The sequence below is a fragment of the Myiozetetes cayanensis genome, unplaced genomic scaffold (genome assembly GCF_022539395.1).
Source record: "Myiozetetes cayanensis isolate MyiCay16 unplaced genomic scaffold, myiCay2020 scf2-11, whole genome shotgun sequence".
NCBI classification, from domain to species: Eukaryota; Metazoa; Chordata; class Aves; order Passeriformes; family Tyrannidae; genus Myiozetetes; species Myiozetetes cayanensis.
Window position 1 is genome coordinate 38,898,650 of NW_026087411.1, and position 15,459 is coordinate 38,914,108.

Here is a 15,459-nt window from a genome sequence, read left to right on the forward strand (position 1 = left end):
CGGGATGCACTGGGATTCAGTGGGACACACCGCTTTGCCCAGCCCGCCGCCACCGCCCCTCCGCACCTTCCCTCACGCGGCCCTTCCCGCCGCGCCGCGCACGCGCCCAGCCGCGCCGCCACCGCTTGTTTTGGAGGCGCGCGTGGTCCTCTCCGATTGGGCGGTGCCGCCGCCGCCGCCGCGCGCCGTGCCCCGCCCCGCCCCGCGATCTGAACTACAGCTCCCGGCGTGCCGCGCGGCGCGGCCGGGGCAGCGGCGGGCGCTGGGGGGAAGCGGGCGGCGGTGCCGGCGCTGCGCGAGAGGAGCCCGGGCGGGTCGCGGTGAGCGCGGCGCCCCCGCCCCACGGGCCCCGCCGCCCGCAGGAGCGGCCGCGCCGGCAGGAGGAGACGCTGCTGCCACCGCCGCTGACCCGCGCCGCGTCCCTCTCCTTCCTGTGCCGGCGGCGGGGCGGGCGCTGCCCCCTTCTCTGGCAGCCGCGGCAGCAGCAGCATGAGCGGCGGCGGCGGCGGCGCCGGGCGGAGCGCGGCGGCGGGGGCACGGCTGGCGGCGCGGCTGCTGGCGCTGCTCGGCTGCGTCCTGACAGCGGAGGCCCAGGTGGGGACCGGCGGCGGGCGGGACGGGAGGGAGCGGGGGCAGAGCACGGCCGGGCAGGGATGCGCGCTGGCCGTAGGCAGCGCTGCGGACCCTCCCGAGGGGCAGGAGAGCACAGGCTGGAGGTGAGGTCACTTCGGGGGGTCGTGGGGGCAGCTGTGGGCCGTGTCTTGTGCAGCCTCCCCGTGGAGAAGTCGGGTATCTCTCGCTGAAGTCTGTAGCGCACGTCCTTCCCTTTCCATCCCCTGCGGCCGGCATCCAGCCTGGGGCCGGTGCCTCCGATCTCCCGGGAGAAGTTGGTTGACGTGGGAAGCACAGATAGCACCAGTCAGTGGGATGTTGTGTCGAGGAGCTCCGGGTGGGATCGTGCCCCTGGCTTCAGGCAGAAACTTGGGTGTCCTGATGAAGTCCATGAGAAACCATATGTTCGAATGGTGATGCCAGTGCCCGGGCTTGGTTTGTGCTTAGGTCGTGTCTGTCTGCCCACGTTACAGAGAAGGATGAGAACGCTCCTTCTTTCTGTAAGCTGCCTTCACAGCTTCAGAAGGGCAAGTGTCTGCACTTGCTATGATTTATCTGCTGCATGACTGTGACTGAAATGAAAAGCTGGTGTCAAGTGGGAAAGGCTTTTAGCTTGCCAAAAACATTAGAGTGAGTTTATAGAGGAATACGATGTCCACGTGGAACAAAGTATGTCCTCTGAATTGCCCTTTTTCTTGTTGTAAGTTGAGGTTGTTTCAGGTTTAAAACCCCATTACTTTAGTAGCTATTTTAGTGTAACTGAATATTAATGAATTGGAGTTCTCAAAGAAGCCTTTAATAAACTGGCATGGCTTTCTTGTGATGTTTGGCAGAGAGACTGCTTGTTGCGATTTCATAAAATTGTCAGCATATTGTATTCAGAGTTTGACTTGCGCAGGAAAAAGATAAGCTAGCCATTAGTTCTTTAAGTCATGTTACCTAAAGCTTTTCTCACATTCTGAAGCTATGGCAAAGTATAACATTTAAGAAACAAAACAAGGTGTCCCAGGTGGTCTTCTAATTGTTGAAGCAATTAAAGGACAACAACCTGTTAACACTAATAAGGTTGTTTGTGTGAATAGACTGCTTCTTAATATATGCATTTATTCAGGTTTTTCTTAATGTTGAAGTGCTGAATGCATTTCTCTTTCCAGATTTCATAGGGAGAAATTGATGCAGGTTGGACATTGACTTTTTCTTCTGAAAGGTTGATTTGTCTTGGAGAGAATAAGAAGTTTTACATCTCTGGTATAGCTCTGATACTTGTTCAAGAACTAAACTAGGTATGACAATACCTGGAAATACTTTGATAAGCATATTGGAAATGTAAAAAAAAGAAATAGTAGCTACTCAATGTCAGATGGCTTCTTGAACACAAATTATAGCAGGCTAATGATTTTAGAGTTTATTGTAGGGTTCAAAGTAATTAAAAGATGAAACGAAGTCTTAGTAATCGTCCACTGTAATAAAAGTTGCGATAGCTTACGGTACAGTTGGGTCTATGTTTGTGAACCAAGTTAACTAGTACAGTTCAATTAAAAAAAGGCAAAGTACCAATTGTATGAATAACAAAGTGGGTCTTGCAATGTGTGATTTTTAACTGTGTAGTATGCTGTTCTTATTTTGATGTCTCCAGCTGGAGAAAAGAATTCACTGCAAGACCTAGGTGTTGACAAAAACAAAAAAATTTTCTGCATATTCTTAGAGTGTTCCATCTCACAGAAGTGAGAGCACTGAAGACTATACATGGACTAGTAAAGAAACCCTTTCACTGGGGTACTTGAAGGCTGTGTTGCTGTTGTATTACTGTGCTATGAACTGACTCCACTGCTGTGCAGTATTGGTGCTTCGTATGTGCTGTCAAACTATTTAATAAATTGTGGTTCGGTACAGATATAGCATAGTTTAATTTTAGAGCATGCTTTTCAAGGAAACATTGATTTTGCAATTTTATGTATAAAAGGAGCTAACTGTTCCAGTTTTGAAAAAGCTGTGAGGAAAAAAAAATGGAGAATTTAGTTTGCTTGCTCTTGTTACTCTGAATTAAGTTTTCTCTTCATAACTCCTTAGACCAGTTCTAGTTTTTGAGGAGGGTTCCTTTCTTAAACTTCACTGATCTGAGTAAACTGTACTGCTTTTTTAGAGACATTCTTTGGGTTGAGATCTTAGTTGAATAAAAAGGCTGCAGCTTTTTATTTTTTGCATGGGTATTTGACACTGAGTGTAACTACTACATGTTTATTTGGGACATTTTTTCCCCTGAAAAAGCATTTTCTGTTTTGCATAGATGGTAACATTATTTTTGTAAGCTGGTCATGAGCTGGTCATCAAAATAGTTTCCTACTCTATGTCTTCTGAGTCCAAAGAAAATTTCTTGTATCATCCTATCTATGCAGTTCAGTATTATTTGAGCAAAATGTTGAGAGTTATCTTTTGCCTTTATATATTGTAATGAAATATTCTGCTGTTTGTTTTGTGGTGTGGTGTTACATGTAAAGGCCATAGCTTTACGGGTTTCTGCCTGCATGTGATCAGTAAGAAAACTTGACATTTTTAATGAAATCACAATAGATTAAAATGCACAGGGGTTTTATTTCTGTAAGTATCAATAATAACAAGTTTTGTCTTCTGACTTTGAAGTTGGCAGTCATGTGGGCTGTGAACATTCTTGGCTTTGTGAAAAACCTGTAATTGCACATTGGCTCTTTCACAGTTGTTTGCCCATGTTTGAAGTTAGATAACACTAACAAGGCAAGAATAATGGCATGGAAACTTTGGGGTAAAGTAACTTTCCTTAAATTAGTTTTACTTCGTTGCCATATCACTCTACAGAGTTGTGATAGCCTATTTAGTGCCTCCAGAAAGGTGGGATCTGCATAAGGTGAATTTTCCACTTACGTGCTTTATTGTCATACCCTCACCTCTTTATTCTCACAGAGAGTAGGGGGAAATCCATTTTCCAGGCCTCCTTTAGGTTTCATGAAAAAACAGAAGCCTACAATTTGGTTTTTAGTGGCTCTTTTACATCAAGCTTGGTTATGTAAGGGTATCTGTTCTGTAAAGTACTGGAGTGATTTATCATGCATAAAACAGATTAGATGATTTCATAATCTCATCTATGTGAAATCAGTGGAGGAAAAAAAAAGCCGCAAAATATTTGTCTTCTTTTACACATAACCTTTTAATAGTCAAAAGTTCTTCTAATCCCATGCAAGATGTAAGAAGTGTGGGCGTTTCTATATTAAATGCTTTCTAGGCCATCATAGATGTCAGTCAATTTCCTGTCTGACTGAAGAATAGTAGCAGTAGACAGCAGTGTTTGGTTTCATTCTATTAAAAGTGGTTTAACGCCTCTCAACTCACATTTGAAAGGCTTTTCAAACACGTTTGTAGTAGTTTAAGAAGCTGTGCTTAGGAGCAATTGATTTACATTTGTTGAAATTTACCATACAAGTGTTCTTAGAATCACACTTTTCAGTGTTTTCACCTTTCAGTAAGACACTCTCAAGGTCTCAGCAAAAGTGCTGCTGTAGCCTAGTCTTCAAAGTTGATTTGGCCTGTCGTCTGCTACATGCACACTTCTGCCTTGCCCTTGTGTGTTGGCAGCAGCACTTCTGCACTCGTGTGTGCTGCTTTTCATACAGGTGGTCTTAACCTAGAGCAGTACCTTGAACCAGCTGGTGCAAGAGGAGCGATGAGACCTAGAAAGTTCAGACTAAGTTTCACGATAGATTTATAGCATTACAGTATGTATCCCTGCACCTGGTTTTCCTAGGATTTGTTTGTAGAATTTAACTGTGAAGTTACAAATTTCTTGGGCGCAGAAGTACCTATACCCCTTTTCCACGTGCCTCTAAAGAAACTAGATGGAGTGTTCTTACACTTTGAGAAGTATAAAAATGACAGTGTACAGTCAAAAATGTACAGTCACTGTAGGGGTTTTTTTAGGCAATTCAACTCACGAGTGTTTTGTAAGAGAATACGTGGTATGCAACTCTGCAAATATACCACGTGTTAATAGTTTGGAAAGTCTTGTTCATTCTACAGAAAGTTAAATATGCTGAAACTGCCAACAAATTTCAGGGCTGCAGTTATTAATCTGGCTAACGCTGATTCAGCATTGCATTTGGAAGTGGACTTAAGCTCAAAAAAGTATTAAGATCTTACCTTCTGAATGTGTAAGGTATAGTGTAGAGCATTTTAATGATAAGAAACAAAATATTTGCCATGGAACTACATTTCACTAGTATTTCTTTCAGCTGCCATATCTTTTCTCTTTAGAGGATTTTTCTGTAGTTAATATTCTATTTCTATATGAAATATTTTTTATATATTGTTTCAACAGCTCACGGGAGTCCTAGATGATTGTTTGTGTGACATAGAAAGCATCGATGACTTCAATACTTTCAAGATCTTCCCCAAAATACAGAAACTGCAAGAACGTGATTACTTCAGATATTACAAGGTACAATTATAATGGTATTTTCCTGAATATTTTAAATAAAATGCAGAAAATTTAGGAAGGATTATATATCAAATCAACTTGCTTATGTTAAGCTGTCTATAAGAAACCCACAGCTCTTTAATTTGGTTGTAGCAGGTTTTCAGTCCCTGACAGTTATGTTGGTAATAAGTCTTGTTTGCTGTGTTAATCCTGGAGTCAGTGACAGCAAATCATGACTGCTTTCATTCAACTGATAAGTGGTAATTTTAAAGGTAGTGCCTTTGTACTGCTGCATCTAGAAAAGGATCATATGTTAGCAACTTTGACAGCATGCAGTACTTGTCTTCTAAGAAATGTGTGTAATTTGAAAAGGAAATATTGCTATGATTTCCTTATAAATTGCTGTCTTAGTTCTGATTTTAGTGTTTGCTGTCTAGAGAACTGTTATTCTTTTGAAAAGTAGGTAAAAATATTCCATTTTCAAGTAGTATGTAATATCACTTTTTTATTACTTTAAACATGGTTTTTTTCCTCTGTATTAGAATCTGATGTGCAAAAGAAGATTGGAAACCTGATACTTCTCTTTTCAGATATGCTTAACTTGAAAGTGAGGTTGTATTTTGACTGAGCTAATCAGATGGTTGCCTGTGCCAGGAAAATGGAGGTTACAGTCCTCTAGGGCAGACCATCCTGCCCCTTCCCTGCTTTTAGCTCTTGGTTAGGCCAATGCATCTCTTTAACCTGGTAGATTTTTAGTTTGGATTTGTTATTTGTTAGGGGGTTTTGTTGGGGGTTTTTTGTTGAGTTTGTTGCGTTTTGGGTTTTTTTTTTTCTCCTCAAGGTGTAGCAAGTTGTCTAGCTGGTCTGGAATCACACAAGTAATAACGTCGTGCAAGATGGGGTTAGGAATTTGAGGAAGGAGAAAAAAGTACTAGACTCTTCCCTTTTTATTCTGAGCAAGCAGTACTGTGTATCTGCACCCTTGGTATATGATACAGTTCTAAGTTTGCTTTTTGGGAGAAACAAGATATGTGCAACTTTGGTACTAATACATGACATAGTAGCGGTAATTAGATTGTCCAGAGGCAACAGAAAGATACAAAACAAAGTACTCGAAGAGGTGCAACAGGTTTCATACAACAGTAATTTCATCCTGCAAATTTAGAGCTAATCTTCATTTCAACAGCAGTTCTGCAGTTCATACTCTAATGGTGTGTTACAATCCTGCCTCATCTTTTATACTGATCTTCCTAATAGACTGGTAGTTACAAGGACCAGTGTGCAGTCCACCCATCACCACACTTCCCTTAATCCTTCCAGCTGGGACAGGGAAGAGATTGTGTTTAACAGGCCAACTGAGCAATTAAGTCAGAATGTTCTTCACTTCTTGCTGTCTGAATGAGCAACAGTTTTTTTGATATCCCTGCACAGAATCGTGGAAGTGCTATTTAGCACGTAAATGGATGTGGAAATTGTGGAGGTAGGCAATGACCATCTAGGTCTGCTACAGCGTAGGGGAAATATACTTGTTCTGGAGTGAAAACGCTCCTATCCTGAAGTAATTGAATTTGTAGTAGGAATTTGGATTGTGAACTTTTGTAACTACAGTCACAGTAGTATTCCTATGGTGTCACTAGTTCAACAACCGTAAAAACAATCTTAATGTATAATACTGAATGGATGAGGGAGTTTTTATTTAAAGGCCAGATAAAACTTTCTTTATAAACTCTTGCAAAACTTGTGCTAGGTGGTTTCTAGATGGTAGAATACTTCTCAATGAAAGAAATAAAGGAATAAAAATTTGTCTCTTTAGTTTTATATATTAAAACACACAAACTATGGGAGCCTCATGATAAAGAATCTATCTTTTAATCTGTGAAAACTACTGACTAATACTCTAAATTATAATAGTGAAATCCAATACTTCAGACCTTGAAGAAAATTGAAGGATGTTCTGTGTAGTCAGTGCATGATTGGTATTGATTAAAGTACAATCACTTTGTGTGTGTGCTGGGTTTTAGTGCTCTTCAGCCATTCTGGAACTAGTATATCTTGGTTTGCATGTGTTCTTTCTGAACTAATCTGCAGTTTATACAGCAGTCTTCTTCTATTTACGATGTTCCTCTGTGTAAAAGCAGTGACTGCCTACTTACTTCTGTCTTTCTCCCCTCGGTGGGAGGGGAAAGTTTTATATAATAGGCCTTACTGTGGAATGCAAAACTATTTTGTACTTTATTTTAAAAAAAGGTGAGTGAACAGGTAAAAAAATAATTTTGCATTATTTTTTTCCCTAGGGATAGTGGTTTTGGATTGAATAGAGGAAGTGGGAGGAAGCAATCTAAAATCTCTGCTTTTATTGTGTCTGTGCTAGCATGGTTTGAATTGTAACTAGAAGATATTTGTCATCACTCCTAAGAAGTTGTACCATCTGCTAAATATCTTGTTAGGGTTGTTTTGACTGAGGAATTTCTATAACATTTAAAAATAATAACCTGTTTTCATTGCTTGAAATCCAAAATCATCCAAGCACATATTTGAATTAGTAAACTTCAGTGGTGATAGATTTAATTAGTGGTTTAATATGCAATGTGTTTGTGTTCATTCACTGAAGACCATTATCATTAACAATTGCACTGCAGCAGCTTCAGCTTATGTACTCAGAGAAAGAGTAATTAAAAGAAACTAACAGACTGAACAAACCCCCACAAACTTAAAGTACTACATAAAGCTCTTTTACCTTGTATCCTCTCCTGTAATTTAAAGGATTTCTTGATACTGAGACCTCTTTCTTCTACAGTTGCTCTATGTAGTGTTGGTTATGAACTTTTGTTTTCATATTTTTAGGTCAACCTGAAGAGACCATGCCCATTTTGGGCTGATGATGGCCATTGTTCTATCAAAGACTGTCATGTAGAGCCTTGTCCTGAGGTATGGATCAAATAATATCTAATAGGAAAAGGTTTTTTGGCTAAAAGTTTGCTAATTTCTGCTGACTAGTACTATAGTAGCAATATTTACTGATGAGAACCTAAATTTAAGTAAAGACAACAAAATCCTTTGCCATTCCAAATGTAGAAATACAGCCAAAGTATTTTAAGGTCATAGTCATTTTATGAACAAAGTGGCTAACTTCAAGAATAAGTCTCTTCTAAGCTCTAGCACTGTTTAGGATGTAACATGTTGAGAAAGTAAAGCTAATTATTTTTTTCAAGAAGTTTGCTTTGACCTCTATAGCGATGATGCTTAATTTGTAGACTTTAATCAAGCATAAACATTTTTATGAACAGCGTAAAAACTGTGATTTATTTTTTGGTTTTAGAGCAAAATACCTGTTGGAATTAAGGCTGGGAGCTCTAATAAAGTAAGTACTGATTTATTTTCTAAGTTCTTTCTGATCTTTTTTTTTTTTTTTTAATCTTAACATTACAATAGCTGAGTGACTTTTTAGTACAAACCTTCAGTGTTGGCATACTGATGAAGCAGTTAAGATAACTGATCAGTTCCTGTATGTGGCTTTACCTTTTTACCTTTATGTATAATAGTGTTTCTGACGTAGCTGGTACTGTCATGTCATTCTGAGTCTGTCATAGTTTGAGAGCTGGTGCAAACTGAACCAAAGAATGGCCAGGGACAGCAGTACATGGCCACAGAATGCCTGATGCAAAATTCTTTATTCACTTCTGAGTACAGGCCACCTTCTGTAAAGCTATAGGCTAAGATGCACAAATGCTGTAGCAGTGCAGTCTTTTTTAAGAACTGTGTATTATCACAATCTCTAATTAAAAGAACCCAAACAATTACATGCAGTTTTGCTTTATCTAATTTTCAGGAGATTGTTACTCCAGAGATTATTTGGTCATTAGTTTAAAGATAGTTTAGGCCAAAGTGGTCAGTTCAAGCTCAAGTAGTCAGTTTGTGCTGTTGGTTTTTGCTTGCTTTTCTCCAAGCCATCCTTCCTAGATCACTGAGTGATCTTAGCAAAGCCAAAAAAATAAAGAGGGTATATATGCCTAGGAAAAGAGGTCAGAGCAGAAAGACAAATAACCCTCACCCACACCCAAATCCCAAACACAGTGCCCAAGAATAGGATTTTAGCAGTTGATGAGATAATGGTGCCCAAATGAGAGATCCTCCTGTTGGGTGCCTCAGCCATCTCATAGACTCATGTCCTGATTAACTATCCTGTCTCCACCCTTCCCAGTGCTTTCTGCCTCACTGGGCAGTCTGAGTGTAGTTGTATAATGACATTAGGTTTAGACTTCATGCAAGGTAACATTATCAAAGATAGCTGAGAGGAATACTTCATTATGAACTGTGACTTCTGTGTCCTGCTGTCTTGAGAAGTGCAGGCAAGTCTGCTTGAGCTTTAGCTCAAGAGGAAGTCTCATCTCCTGTTTGTACATATATTGTTAACTCACTCTGATGTAAATGTTGCCTCTTCATTTAAAGGTTCCTGGTAATCAGAGAAGAAACGTCTTTCTCACTGGCATGACTTAAATGTCAGTCATTCATCACTTCGGCATAAGCAGCAGTAGTTGTTCTGGAAAGTTGACACTCTTTAAGAGCTGAAGATCAGGTGTTTTAGCTGGATAGTCTGTTGCCAGTTCTCTTTTTCATTGATTCTTTTCTCTCCCGAGCTTGATCATAGAGAAACTGACTCCTGGAATACCATAATGCCTCCTAAAGAGGCACTGTAAAACTTTAAAGACTGGTTTAGAAAGGATTCTTCTAGTAGGCATTTGAGCTTCATGATGGATTAATCTTGAGAGCCGTAAGTAAGTTGTTAATTAGTAGCCAAAGATTATGCTGTTCTTTAGATACTTCACATGAGCATATCAAATTGGACTTAGGAAGTGAAAAATCAACAGGCTTTGCTTTCACCACAATAAAGAAACTGGAATAGCTTCTTTGGGAAGCTGTCACTTGCTGATGTGTTCGCTACAGTGGTTTCCTTTGAGTTGCCTTGTAGGTTGCTGCAACCAGCTACAGTACTGAACGTTGGGTGATTCTGCACCTCTAATCTGCAGTGGAAGTCAGTAATATGTGCTGCTTTTCTGTCAGAGAAGCAAATATTTCTGCAGGAAAATTTTCATCAGAACTGACATAAGTCTTATCTACACAATTTTCTTACTTTTTATGGTTCAGTTAAAAAATCTTTATTGGAGCCAATTAGAAATTGACAATCTCATTTAATATCCTTTTTGAGGAAATATCAGATTCATCTTAGTACGAGTGTTTTGTTTCAAGGACCATGCAAGTACTGGGCTGTTAGCATGTGCTAATTTCCCATTTGGGAAAGTTTTGTGTCTTGTTGCTTAATTGGGTTAAAAAAAAAGGTGTTTTTTCTCTGGGGACATACGTGTCCACTTTCCCTCTTTCATCCTGGTAATGTCTGCCTTGGAAAGATGAAAACAACCAAAGGCATGTTTAGTAATAGTGAGAGTTATAACCTCTTGAGTAGATATACTTGGGGTAGAATCCTGTGGAGAGGTTTTCTGTGGTTTCTGTGTAGTTTCCCATTGCCTTTCTCTTCTAAGGTAGAGGAGCTTGTAAACTCGCTTTATTTAGGCTTTTGTGGGGGATTTTTTTTGTTTGCTTGCTGAGCAATAAAGAGAACAGTTCTTTTGAAAGCTCATCTAGCAGCAAAAAGCTAGGTTACACGTGCACAGCTTCTCCATAGGAGTGCAGTTAGCAATAAAGGATCTCTTTTTAATTCTGCACGCCAACATTAGCTTTTTGAAATAGTGCTGGAGGGGCACAGAGTAATTTACCCTTCTGTAGTCTTGTTTCATTTGAGGGGTGAACACATGTTTTGGGGCTACACGTTAAAGAACTATCATGACAGCTGCTGTATAAATCTTTGAAGCAAGGGGAAGGATGCAGTAACTCCAGGTTACAACATTTAACTTAGTAATTTACTTCATGCCCTTCTCTTTTCTGTTTGTTTTTTTTTTTTTTTTTCCCCTAAACTGCTCTTAGGAGATCCTGCTTGGCAGGAACAGATTCTTTGTCCTGATCTTGTCAGGGGTCACAGAGCACTGATAGCTATTGCTGTTAAACACTGGAGAATAGGGAAGGCTGGAAACATGTTTTGAAACTTGAATGTTCATTGTATTTGAAACCTTAAATTTAGGAGTATAATCTTGGCAGTAACCCTTTTTCACTTCAGGGTAGGGATTGGTTTGCAGCTCTAGACATGCAGAATGTTTACTTCAGCATCTCAGTATGTTATTTCATCAGCAGTATCTGTTTCAGTCTAGGTTAGATCCGTTTCTTGTTCAGATTTTTCCATTTAACATCCATATGATGCTGAAGAATAAGGTCCTGTGCCTGTCAAAACCAGGAAAATTGAGTGAAAAGTTCCTTCTAGAGTAAATATTTGTTATGATCAAGGACCCTAACAAGGTTTGAGTTATTTGGGGTTTTTTAGTCTCCTTCACTCCTTTGGTCTTCAGTAGGTTCTGCTGTTGTCTCTTAGTTCTGGCAAATGCATTTTATAAAGCACATCATCTTGCTTACTCATATGAACAGTTTTAATTAAATCCTTTCTTTTTTTTTGAGAAGTACTGGGGGGGGTACTTTGCCTCTGGCATCTTGACCACAAGTCTATCTTCAGAAATTCTTACTTTTAAAAATCATCATTTATTATCCAAAAACATCAAAAAAGGGAAATTGAGTTTATCTTTTAAGAGAGCACTGTTGCTACCTTTTATGTTTCAGAACTTTTTGAGCTTTAAACTAACAGACTGAAATTCCCTGCTAAGATAACCATAATTTTTGTAGAGTAGTGGAATTTAGTAATTAATTCTTTAAGTGTTCTCCTTAGTGTTCCACAAGCAAATCTGTTTTAGTGGGTTACTTTTTTAGAATCAAATTTCAGCTTAAAAACTTAAATTCTGTCTTTAAAATACACAAAATTTGAGTTTGGCTGTAAAAACCTCTCTTCCAATCCTATACACATCTAAAGCAAGCCAATGAATTGGATTAAATGAAACATGAGGGTAAAATAGCCCAAACTGGTAAATATACTTACTGAAATGATAAATGAAATGAGGTATGGTTATACTTGCAATATACAAGGTGTGACATTGCTTGTCCTTCAAGGTCCTTTTATGAGACTGACTAACTATCTGAAACATTCCATTTAGGGTGTTTCATAAGATAAAATAATTCAATTTAAAGAGAAGGCAAAACAAAATTTTGACATCTTTAGCTGAAATTTTTGTAGTAGTTAAATATAGAGTGAAATCAGCCTGATGAAATTAAGTGAAGAAAAAAATAGAAGTAAGAAATGTTTCAGAATTACTTGCTACTTCTAGAATCTGGGGATTTTTTCTGATACCAGGCAGTTCACTGCTAAACTTAGAAATAATTTTCACAACACCTGTTCCTTGAGTATTTTAAGTAATTAATTTACATATTAAATATGACCTCTCTTACAGTATTCAAAAGCAGCAAACAATTCCAAAGAATTGGAAGACTGTGAGCAAGCTAACAAATTGGGAGCAGTTAACAGTACCTTAAGGTATGGTGTGATTTACATCAACAGTACAAAACCAGTAAGGAACATTTTATTTTTTCTGTCTGTTTTGGGCAATGTGCTGGTTTTTGTTCTTCATTCTTCCCATAACCCGTTAGAAAGGAAATGTGAAATGATGCAAGAACATCTAAAGGTAAAGGTGTTAAGTAGACTTCCTTTAGTTTTTTGTTAAAGTACGCTTTGATATTATTTAAAAGAGTGTCAAGAGTCAGAGGAAACTTGCAAATAACCCCACTTTTTTTCTACTCTTTGTTCTTGACTACTGTGCTGGATTAAGAGATTTTGTCCTGCTCTGTCCCACTGTTACACTGATGTGCCTGTTTGTGGTCATTCAGTGAACCAGATCAGAGAGCTTCTGAATTACTTTTGTTGTTGGCAAAGTTATTTTTAGCTTGGATCAATTCCCTGATCTTGCTTATTGTGTGGCACTGTCAAGGTTGGGTGGGAGGAATTCTGCAGAATGATGTTGCCCCTGGGTACAAAGGTGTGAGGAACAGCATTTAGAAAACCCAGCATTCTACTAGATTACCCACCTTTGAAAAATAAAAACAGAAAAATTAATTCCTAACTGTTGATGGAGAGATGTGGTGTCTTTGGCCACAAATTCCAGCAGTTCTACCTGACAGAGATGTTGAAACTTTCTTGTTCCATGAAAATCCAACTGCTTCTGCCTGGTGTGTGGTGTTTTAAACCAAACTGGGAAGAGCCTTTATCCAAGGTTTTTTTAGGGGAAATAAGAAACTATTAACTCTGTTCCACTTCTGTAGGGTAAAAGAACATGAGATTGAATATACAAATGGAGACCTAAAGAGAATGCCTTTGTGAGAGTAGGAGAGACAAAGTTGGGAGAGGGCAGATAATGGATCCTGCAAGTGCAGGAAGAGTTTGTACTTTGTAGGCAAGCTTCCATATTCTCTGCTTAGGAGTGCATCATCCTCATGGTTTTGGATTATTTTCTTTTATCGGTTGTGTTTCTTGTAATAATCAAGTCTTGCCTGCTAGTAATTACCAGAGAATTTCCTCACTTAATGCCGAGTATAAAGTCTCCTATTGTCATTTGGCAGATGGTTAGAAATGTATCTTCTTGTAGAATTGCCTCTGTTTGTAAAATTGAACTAGTACTGATTCAATCAAATCAAATTCCCTTCAGCCTGGAGCAGAGTTCCCAGCCTTAACGTTGCTTACATTTTGCTGTCAGTAGTGTGGCATCAGTAGTTCTGTGCTGCACATAGGCATAGAAGTAAGCTTTTGGCACTATTTGTGTTTCATAGTATGGGAACTTCAACACTTGTCTCTCTGGTATAGTGCACTTCTGAAAATGCTAGAGTGAGTGGAATCCCATTATTATTTAAATGGCTTAAGACAAGTCATAGTCATAGAGTAATTTAGCTTGGAAGGGGAGTTTAGACATCCAATCTCCCAGTAAAAAGCGAGGCTAACTATTGTAGGTTTCATTGAAAGTATAGGTCATGAAAATAGGATTTCTGCTAAATTAGTACTTTTAAAAGTGTTAAAAATGAATGCTATGAATGTCTTTTACCAAACTCTAACTGAAGGAAGAGAACTCACTGCACAGTTCATTCAAATAATGATGGTGAAATCTTTGTGTCAACAATAAGATGATTTTTGAAAATATTGCAGTTGATACCTGCAAGAAACTCCATATATTCTCAAGTTTCAGATACAGTAACTCAGCATTCAGTTCTGAGTTAACTGCTGTATGTGGATTGTATTTCTTTCAGTAGCTCTTATTGATGTTGTTAATTTAAAAGTTTAAAATGAAGTGTATTTTTCTCCCCTCAGTAACCAAAGTAAGGAGGCTTTCATTGACTGGGCAAGATACGATGATTCACAGGATCATTTTTGTGAACTTGATGGTAAAATGTTTAAGCTTTTTCAGTGTTTATTTTATTTACTGTCTCTTATAAAAAACCACAAAAGATCATATTTTCTCTGCAAATCACTTTTAAAAGGTTTTCATTTTGTCCTAAGTGGAAATGTGGCAGTCCATATCATAAATGCAAAGTGCAAATTTTTGCAATTTTACAAGAAGAATTTTGTAGCCTACATAGTGCACATTCATTGTTACCTCCTGTTAGTATAGTGAACAGGAAATTTTTATGGAAGTAATAAAGGAGGTAAACGGGGGGAGTGTCAGCATATATATTTTATTAAAAACTTCTTTCAAAAAATTGCATCTATCACAAATATTGGACAAATTACTTGCAGCTGATTCAGTTTCTTACTACTGCATTATTTTTGTTGCTATTCTGCTGTCTATGCTTGGACTGAGTTTTTTCTTCTTCCAGCCTTGCTGTTTCCAAATGATCTCTGCAGCCTTATTTGTAAGGACTTTCTTATTGTTAAAACATTAGGATACTAGATTATGTCTTCCCTCTGCTCCGCCTATGTGAGTCTTTTTATTTGCTTGTAATGTTCAAAGCTCAAAGGAATGTTTTTCAGATAAACATGAGAATTGCCAAGTTCAGAAATGACTACTTAAGTCCTTTTTAATAACACCTTAGGAAGCTTTCTATGCTAGGAATATTTAGGGCATGGTGCTAGATGTTTTCATTTACCTCTTGGCTTATGTTTGGTGTCACCTGAGAAAGTAGCAGCTGCAGTGGACTTACCAATTGCAGTTCTCTTTCAGCACTTCTGCTGTGTCTGATCTGTAAACCTTTCCTATATAGGCTGTTTCTGTAGTAGCTGGTGAGCATTCCTTCAGATCTGACCTGTTATATGCAATAAGCTGCTGTTGTCTCTACTATCTTCAAGTTGTCTAAGTACATTTTTTTAAGAGTACTCAGCTGGGAAAGGTATAGCTCAGGAGCATTTCTTTTAGAAGTAATGCTAACTTAAT

At 38.9% G+C, this 15,459-nt stretch overlaps 1 protein-coding gene across 1 annotated transcript in view; it reads left to right on the forward strand.

Annotated features, from left to right (window-relative positions):
• The first annotated feature begins 423 nt into the window (after nt 1-423).
• ERO1B (endoplasmic reticulum oxidoreductase 1 beta) overlaps nt 424-15,459 on the forward strand; it is a 28,905-nt gene continuing 13,869 nt past the window's right edge. The window contains exons 1-6 of the mRNA XM_050316253.1: nt 424-594; nt 4,958-5,077; nt 7,901-7,984; nt 8,376-8,417; nt 12,499-12,581; nt 14,400-14,473. Of these exons, the coding sequence (XP_050172210.1) occupies nt 490-594; nt 4,958-5,077; nt 7,901-7,984; nt 8,376-8,417; nt 12,499-12,581; nt 14,400-14,473 (508 nt within the window). The 5' untranslated portion in view covers nt 424-489. The remainder of the gene's footprint in view (nt 595-4,957; nt 5,078-7,900; nt 7,985-8,375; nt 8,418-12,498; nt 12,582-14,399; nt 14,474-15,459) is intronic.